The sequence below is a fragment of the Arachis ipaensis genome, chromosome B02 (assembly GCF_000816755.2).
Source record: "Arachis ipaensis cultivar K30076 chromosome B02, Araip1.1, whole genome shotgun sequence".
Taxonomy (NCBI): Eukaryota; Viridiplantae; Streptophyta; class Magnoliopsida; order Fabales; family Fabaceae; genus Arachis; species Arachis ipaensis.
The window spans coordinates 4,103,944-4,113,801 of record NC_029786.2 but is presented as its reverse complement, the minus strand read 5'-3'; the positions used below and the strand labels follow the sequence as shown (position 1 = coordinate 4,113,801).

Here is a 9,858-nt window from a genome sequence, read left to right as displayed (position 1 = left end):
CTGTGGATCTTCTTCTTGATAACGCCATCATCATTATGGCCTCTTCCTTGCTACTAGCTTCTTCTTCTTTCTTCTGATAGCTTGTTTTCACTTCTATTTTTCCTGTAAAGTGACAACCGAACAGAGAAGAAAGAGAAGAGAGAGAATGCTTTCAAAGGAAATAAAGAAGGATATTAAAATCAATTACACTCAATTAAAACCTACTTCCCTCTTTCATAGTAACGTGTGAAGCAATAATAGCAATCAAATCAATTTCAAACTTTCTCTTTCATGTTTCCAATGCTATTAATGCAACTTAAATGAATTTGAAATCCATCAAAGAATGAAAGTGGCATCCTTTGAAAGCATGCAATCTTTGCTTTCTCTCTTTTTCAATTTCGGACCAAGTCTTGTTGGTCTTGTAGCAAATGTTAATTTGGGCTTGCACAAATGATTCATGGCCCAAATTCACATGATAATAATTTCAGCCACATATTCTTAAACATTTTTGCACAAGGCTGAAAATTCACTTCATGTTGGGCTTTTTATTTTCGGTCCAAAATAAAATCTGCACAACAAAATTATTAATTAACAAATGTAAATTGAAGATTAAATTAATAATTTTGTAATTAATTATTTTAATAATGTTTGATCATCATCAAATTAATTTAGAATTTTTCAAATTCATCAGTGGTAATATATATATTTTGTGGTTTTGTTGTTTGTCGTCCATTGAAGAAATCCAAAAACTCCTATTAAGTTTTAGTGAATCAAAAGAAAAGTAATTACAAGAACTAAAGCAAAATAATATGTATTTTATAGAAGTCATTTATTTAACCATTTTATAATTATAATAAGGATGAATGAAATAAAATGCATGCTTGGATGTAAAATTTGTTTGCACAATCAAATGTGATTAGAAATTTTAGCTGTAACACCAAATTAAAAATTGAATAAAATAGATAGAAATGTAGAACAATTAAAACCTTGACATATTCAAACTACTTCTAAACTCAACACCCAAAAGTTTGAGGTGACCAGATACATAGCTTTCTTTCAGTTTTAAAAGAAAATGGGACATACAAAAGCAATCGAACCACACAAATTAAAACACTTATAAAGTAGTTGTAGCTAAAGGCTGTTAGTGTTGTAAGTGTGAGAGGTGTATGAAGTTAGTCTCACGTCAAAGAAAGTAAGGAAGAGTGAGGAGTCTATAAGATGAGAAACTCATTAACTTAACACCTTAAGATTTTGAGTTAGATGTGGTGTCTACTCATCTTATGTTCTCTCGCTTGATCTCTCTCCAAAGTCTCTCCAATGATCGAGAGCTCCTCACGGCATCTCCACCTGATAATTCAAGGTCAGTAGATAGACTAGTGCTTATGAAATTAAATTAACTTGAGCTTTAATTCAACTATGCATGCATATATATATAATTAAATTGTTTTATAATTTTCTAAATTTCCATTTTCTGTCAATTGACAATAAAAAAGTATTTCACTATCCAAAAATAAAGATTCATGCATCAACTCCTATAATCACAATAATAATAAAATTTTGTGCTCATTTTAAATAATGTATAGTCAATATTCAAATGATTAAGAGTTATTCATTCTTTTTATTTCACATAATAATTAGCTTATTGGGGTTTTCAATACAATAATTCATAATACGTAGTAATTGAAAGAGTTACCATTATTAGTGGTAATATTAAGATTCATAACTAAAATTCAAGACGTGCTGCAGGCATAATAATGTTAATCGATTTCATGTGTTTATTTACTAAATTGAACCAAAAAAAAAAAAAAAAAAACTCTGCTTATTATACATTTAAAATGAATTGACCACTAATAATTGTGTCGCTAGGCCGTGAAAATTTAAAGACAAACATAATTAATTGGTGGAGCTCATTTTTATTGACGAATATTGCACGGGCTTTAAATAATTAAAGGTAATGTACATTTGGATAATTAATAACTAAAAGCAATGATTAACTAACTTTGGAAAATGTTTACCAACAGACTAACAGAAGGAATTTTATTTCATTTAATAAAAATTTTGATTTTATCTTAATATCATTATTTTCTTAAAATTAAAATGAAACATGGCTATTGGCTAGGGTATGACTCAAGTTGAAAGTATAAATTTATAACCTATATTATATTGCATTTTCAAAATTTGGAAATATTCCATATTATAAGGACTAATTAGTTCACTCTACCATACCTTTTATAAATAAATTATACACAATTATTTAGAAAGAAAATTAGATTGTCAATTTAAAAAGTTCTAGAATTAATTATAAGGAGAGTAAGATATAACTCTAACTGGTTAATTAAACATAAAACATCAACAATTAATTTTTCATGCATAATAATAATAATAATAATAATAATAATAATAATAATAATAATAATAATAATAATAATAATAATAATAAACCAGTATGGTTAGATTTGTAATATTATGAGATAGATTATTTGAACTAACCTTGCAATATGGAATATGAGCAATTTTGGGCCAATCTGGACCTGTCTCTTTATTGTACTTTGCATATAATGTGGGACAATAATATATCTCTAAATACTGAAGATTATGAGCTTGATCCATGTTAGGAAGAGATGATAATTCTGCACATAGAAGGATATAAAGTTCTTCAAGAGAGGTCATCGGCAACCTTGTGGGCAATGATTTTATCCCTGTTAACATTATACTCAAATGTCGCAATTTAGTAGCTCTTTCAAGCCATTTTGGTAAAGCATCCAACTTCGCAGACCCAATGATTGAGAATAATTGAAGGTTTAAATTATTTATTACCACATGTTGCTTTCCTTCTTCCTCTTCATCTTCAAAATTCACCAGCTCTTCACACTCATAAAATCCCAACTTCTTTAAAGTAGTCAAGCGACCAACAGCACTTGGTACGGACACTAACCTTGAACATTTCAAAAGATACAAGCATTTGAGTTGTTGGAAGCGCCCTATATTCATTGAAGACAAACTTGTAATTTTGATGCCCATCAAAAACAAATATTGTAGATAGATGAGTTTGTTCATGTTTTTGGGAAGTTCTTGAAGGCTGTCACAACCAAGGCCCAAACTCTGCAAACTTTGCAGCTTACAAATGGAATCAGGAAGCTTTTTCAAACTAGGACAATTTCTAAGAAAGAGATATCTCAAGTGCTTCTTCATTATGGCAAAGCAATCATCAGGCAACGAGCTCAATTCCATATATTTTGTTAGGTGCAACACCCTCAGATAGTTGAACTTGTCGGAGGTCCATTCTATCAATGCTTCTTGTTGCCCCTCTTGCATAACGGTTCTTGTCCTGCTTGACTCTTTCATTGTTAATTGTGCAAGATCATGTACAAGATCATGCATTTTGAGTATTTTAAATGTCATTAAATTTTTGAAATCAAAGTAGGGGTTAGAATCTCCTTCAATTTGAAGTAAAGATGCTGAAACAAGCTTCTTAATATACAACTCCCCAATATCTTCTGCATCTTCCTCTTCGCGTGTAGGTTGGAGGAGTCCATGAGCCATCCACAACATAATCAAATCAATAGCAACATATTCGTAATCCTTTGAAAAACAAGAGCAGTATGAAAAACATTGTTTTACTTCTGATGGCAAGTGATTGTAACTCAATTTGAGTGATGGCAAAATGTCAGTTTCTTCTTGATCGAGATTCCACACCTCACTATCCCTTATTTTTCTCCACTCATTTTCATCATGTGATTTTGATCTAAGCAAGCAACCCAAAGTTGTTATAGCCAAGGGTACTCCTTTGCATTTTTTAACAATTTGCTCCCCAATTTGCTTTAGCCTTGGGTACTTCTCTTCGTCCTTCTCTTCTTGGAATGCACATTTTGCAAAGAGCCGCCAACATTCATTCTCAGGAAGTCCTTCCAATTTCATTACAAGATTACTCCCCATAATGTCAGCAACTTTTCTGCTACGAGTGGTCACTATAATTTTGCTGCCTTTGTCACCACCTGCTTCTAACAAGTGATTTCTCAATTCATCCCATTTGCTGTGGTTTTCATTCCAAACATCGTCTAACACGAGTAAGAATTTTTTACCATGCAACGTTTGATTGAGAAGAGATATCATATATTCCAAACTAAAATTTGCATCCACGAAATTCTCTCTCTTTGTGGCTGCATGAATGATTCTTTGTATTAGCTTCTTGACATCAAAATCATCAGATACACACACCCACATTAAGGGATCGAAATTCGCCTTCACTGGGGTATCATTGTAAGCCATTTGTGCAAGTGTAGTCTTTCCCAAACCACCAATCCCAACAATTGAGATCACATCAATACTATTAGCTTCTGATTTTTGTGTCATCAATGACTTTATAATCTCCTCTTTCTCTTCAAGTCTACCACACACACGGAAAGGCAATGAAGAAGCAGTCTCTCGCCATGGTAAATTGTGCTCCAGAGCTGGAGTGTTGACATGTTGTTCAACTATACCCAAGTCTCTCCCTTCTCTTATTTTTTCATCCATCTTCTGTTTCATATCTTTGATTTTGTGGGCCATTTTGATGCGAAATACAAGTGGATTACTTGTGTATGAGAAGAATCGGCGAACCTTCGTGCTAATGCTTCCATACATTTTGACCACTTCATTAAGTTTTGCTTCATACTCTATTTCATCTAATATGTCACCAGCATCATCAAATGCCTCTCTGAGTTGCTTCAACCACTCATCTATACTGCGGTTTTTTGCTTGCTTGTTCTCAGCATCTATGAGATATGCTTTGATGGTTCTCAAAGAACTTTCAAACTTTTTTACATCATCTTTAAGACCGCATGCCAGAGCAATCTCTTGAAAAGATTTTGTTGCTAAATTGCCTAAGAGTGTTGATGCCACACCAGAAACAACTTCAGCCATTGGAGAATTAGTGAAAACAACCTAGCAAAAAAGTATAAGATGGAAAAGAAAGGTTAACCACACAACGGAAAAAAAATTACAATTGCATAATGTAAAAATTACTAGTAAAGTAGTTAATTTCCTAGTTAATGAAAAAACAACATCGTATACTATAACAGATAAAATCTCCAAATAAAATATAAGTGGTTTATTCTTTTTAATAAAATTGATTTGGTTTAGTCAATTTGGTCACACTACTTTATGACTATATTTGTTATCTGATTCTTGCTCGAAATTGGAACTAATTTGACCAGACAACATGCAGCTCTCTCGCGATCCACATGACAATCAGCATCAATGTCTGGATATGAGGCCCAATTAATATTAGTAAAGCCTTTCAAACTAAAATCAGGTGAGACAGGGAATAAAATTCCAGTAGCAGGGCTGTTTTTAAGGTACATGAGAACTTAAATTGCTGTTTGGTAGTGTGCGGTGGTAGGAGAATCTAGGCATTGACTTAATTTGCAAACAGCATAGCAAATATCAGGTCGTATTGTTGTCAAATATACTAATCTATCCACTAATAGATGATAACCTAAGACATTAATGCAAGGAAGAGCCACTATCTTGGATAGTTTGGATGTGTATTCCATAGGTGTACTTGCAAGTTTGGCATCACCAAGGCCATAGTTTTTCAACAAATTAGTAACATATGTGAAAAGAAGAAGCAAAATTCTTCTTTTATTAAGTGATACAAGTAGAACATGATGAAGTTTCAAAAAAATTAAAGAATATTATAGAACTTAAACTTGGTCTATAATCAAGTATGATGCAAATGGTTCTTATTAAGTTACAAGACTCATGAAACTACTTGCAAGTTGTCCAACTTGTATAGTTAAAGTTCTAGTCAAAATTTGCAATAAAGATAAGTTATTGTGGTTGCAATATTTGACTTAATCAAAAAATGAGTTGTTACATAAGTTGATATTTATCAACTTGCCATATAACTTGATAAAAATGAATATGAAAAAAGAATCTAGTACACACACTTGTGCAATTTGTGCACAACTTGATCAACTTGTAAACCAGATGCACCTCTACAAAATACTATATAGGTGGTTAAGGCATTTGCTAATGTATGTCATGTTTTTGCAATTAGTGAGTGAAACTTAAAGAGAAAAATAGTAAGGCCTCTCATGTGTGTAATCTCTTTGTATGAATTTCTATAATACGTAAGAGAGTATTATAGACTTCTCTATGTATTGTAAGAGATTGTGTTTTCACCACTTTGTCATATTATTTCCACTATTGTCTATATTCTTATTTAGTTCCATCTATTTCTCGTCCACAAATTATAGTTATGTTATTTTGTCCCTATTAACTCTGGTACCTAACAGTGGTATTAGAGCTTTAGGTTCTTAATCTTCCGCTACAAAAGTGCAAGTTGGTATCAGAATCATGACAACAAAATTTAAGATCGAGAAATTCAATGGGAATAACTTTTTTCTTTGAAAATTGAAGATCAAGGCAATTTTGGAAAAGGAGAATTATAGAAAGCAGGCCTACCGGCACTCTTGATGACAAGTGAAAAGAGATGGAGGGGAACGTCGTTGCCAATTTACACTTGGCTATGGCAGAGTCCGTATTATCAAGCATATCGGAGAAACAGACAGCAAAGGAGATTTGGGAGGCGCTCACTAAGTTGTACGAGGCAAAGTCACTTCACAATAGGATATTCATAAAAAAGAGGCTCTATACTCTTCGTATGAGTGAATATCGGTGACGGATTACATCAACAATCTTAATACTGTATTTTCACAACTAACAGCTATAGAGTGTCAAATTGTAGAAAATGAATGTACTGAAATTCTTCTCCAAATTTTACTAGACTCATTTGATCAACTTCGATTTGATGATGTTGTTGCTACTATTCTTGAAGAAGAAAGCATGCACAAAATAAAGATGATCGAAATGGAAAGTTCTAAGAAAGCAGAAGTTTTGTCGGTGATGAGAGGCAGATCAACGGAACGTGGCTCTAGTGGGAGTCAAAGTCATGATAGATCAAGGTCTCGAAAGAAGAACCTTACTTGTTACAATTGTGGCGAGAAAAGGCACTTGAAGAAAGATTGCTAGTTCAACAAAAAGAGCACAAAGAAAACTGCAAATGCAACTACCTCACATGGTTATGTTGCAAACACCTCTGATGATGGAGATGTCTTGTGCATCAAAACTGCTATTGGTCATGAAGACAATAAACTACTAGTTGATGTCTGGCTGTTGGATTGTGGAGCAACATATCACATGACTCCACATCATGAGTGGTTTAGCACTTATGAACCTGTTTCAAAAGGATCTGTACTCATGGGAGATGATCATGCCTTATGTAAACCCCGGTTAAATTAGTAAATAATTAGTCAATAAATTAGTTTTTAATAAGGAAGATTAGAAACTCGAATATTATATCAAATTAGGATAGAGCTCATCGAAACGAGAATTTTGACACTAATTTCGAAGAAATCGGTCTAAGATTGGACCGAATGGGCCAAATCGGTTGAACCGGATCCAAACAGGGCCGTTAGTCCAACCGAACCGACCTGTTAAATGAAGCCAAGCTCCTTTCTCTTCCTTATTCAGCTGGAGCAACGTGAAATGCATCGAGGGAAGAGAGGAAACACCGAAACCCTTACGGTGAACTCCAATCCCCCGTAACTTCTTCGTCCGAGCTCCGATCGCCGCACCGTTTGCAGCCACGCGTCCAGCGCGTCGAGCTCTATATTTCTACCGGAACTATTTCACTGGTAAATTGTTTAATCACTCTCAGCCTCCTCTTCCCCTAATTTTTGAATTTTGAGTAGGAATGTTGAATTTTTTTTATTTCTAATGTTTTAGGATCCAATTAGATTGAGAAAAATGTTCACTCTTGCTTATGTGAAGTTTGGGTAAGGTGAGGATATAATAATTCTATTTTAACTTCATTGAATTTGAGCTTTGAGTATTAAATTGGATATATATGTGTTATAAATGTGTATTAGGTTGAAAATAAATAATTGGAGCTTGAAATTGTGAATATTGGAACTTGGAGGAAGTTGAGCTTAGAGTTTGTTGAATTTTGAGGAGCTGCCTTGGTTTTAAATAAATTGATTTGGTCGTTACGTGGAAATCAGCCAAGGTATGGTTTAGGTTTCTTGCATTTAATATATAATGTTCTGTGAAAACTTAGGCTAGAGGACCATAGGATAAGTTGGAATGCTGGTGTATATTGAATGTTTAGGAATTTGTTGATGAATATGTTTGGTTAGTGCTTGTTGGATAATTGATAATTTGAATATATGGTGGAGATTATTATTTATGTTGAAGATGGTAAGAAATGTGGTTGGTTGGTTGATTTTAGGTTTACAAGAACATTGAATAAAAGCTTGATGGAATTGTTGAGGAATGAATTGTTTAGTGTTATTGAATGGTAGTTGATAAATGGTGGAAACTTGTGTTGAGTTTTGTTATTGGTATATGGTGTTAGTGTTGGGTTTGGCAAATTTAACAAGGAAAGGAGTGAAGTTTTTAATTGAAAATTGAGGTTTGGATACTTTTGAAAATGTTGGTTTTTGGCTGAACTTTGGCAGGCTATAACTTGGCTTCTGGAACCCCAAATTGATTATAACTTGTTTCAAATAAAAATTGGGTTCGTGAAGTCTATGCCGTTCGAAGAACGGAAGAAAAATGATTTAAAACGATTAAGTTATGGCCATCGGAAAATTTGGTAAAGAATATGTGGATATGCAGGTGGTTTTCCCTGATTGTGCAGCTCTCTGTTAATTCTTTTTTTTTTTTTGAAGAACGCATGCCCACGTGTACCCGTGGCATGAAATTTTGGGGATGCGTACGCGACCGGTCCCATGCGCATGCGTAAGTTAATCAAGCATGTCCACGTGTACGCGTGACCCATGTGTACGTGTGACATGGAGTTTTCACCCACACGCATGCATGACAAGGGATGCGTGCACGAGCTGCGTTTTCACACTCCCACGCTCACGTGTGAGCCACATGTACGCGTGGCACCTGTTCCAGCAAACATGATTTTTGAGGTTTTAAAACCTATTTCAAACTTCTAAACCTCTATTTTTATTCCTTTGGTCATAAATAATAGTGTTAAACCTGATAAATCAGATGAAGTTAGGAGGTGGGAATAACTTGAAGGTGAAGTAAAGTTGAAAAGTGATTAGTTGATTATGAAATGTTATGAATAATCATATATGATACTTGGCTGGATATTGAAATGAATGATTATGTATGATACTTGGCTTGGATGATTAAATGATCTGAGATACGAGATTCTCTAGATAAAGTACCGTGGCTTGCCACCACGTGTACCAGGTTGAAAACTCAATAATCTGTTGACCCTACGACGTAAGGGTGACCGGGCACTATAAATTCCCGGGAATGTAACCCCCATTGAGCAATATTGATTATTTGAGAAAAAGCTATGCATAAACTCTTAGGGATGCACATCGAGGGACAGTCTAAGGTTTTCGGACTTGTCAGGTTGGCTGGATAACCGACAGATGAGTCTCATGAGCCATAGGACAGGCATGCATCATATGCATATTACTTGAATTACTTGCTTGTGCATTAACTGGGTGTGCCTATGTGTACTTGCCATGCTATATGTATATTTGTTACCTGCAGTATTTGTAACCTTCTTGTGTTTGTCTTTATCTGTTTATCTGTCTGTGAAATGCTGACAGAGATGGAGGTATGGAGGAATGGCAGTATGTGACTTAGATTTAAGGTTAAGTTAAGTTAGGTTTAGATACTTTTAGAAAACCACCTTTTATGGCTTCTGTTTAATACTTTAACCTCTATAATCTGAGTGTCGGCGTTCTAGGATTGCCTCTGGCATTTCCAGGACCTTATATATTATGTGTGTGGCACATTTATCATACTGAGAACCTCTGGTTCTCATTCCATACTATGTTGTTATTTTTCAGATGCAGGTCGATA

The 9,858-nt window shown here is 34.2% G+C and overlaps 1 protein-coding gene across 1 annotated transcript in view; it reads right to left on the bottom strand.

The window, feature by feature from the left end:
- LOC110268644 (putative disease resistance protein RGA4) overlaps positions 1,133-9,858 on the bottom strand; it is a 19,759-nt gene continuing 11,033 nt past the window's right edge. Inside the window, exons 3-4 of the mRNA XM_021115213.1 lie at positions 2,470-4,902; positions 1,133-1,326 (exon numbers count right to left, since the gene is read on the bottom strand). Of these exons, the coding sequence (XP_020970872.1) occupies positions 1,312-1,326; positions 2,470-4,881 (2,427 nt within the window). The 5' untranslated portion in view covers positions 4,882-4,902 and the 3' untranslated portion in view covers positions 1,133-1,311. The remainder of the gene's footprint in view (positions 1,327-2,469; positions 4,903-9,858) is intronic.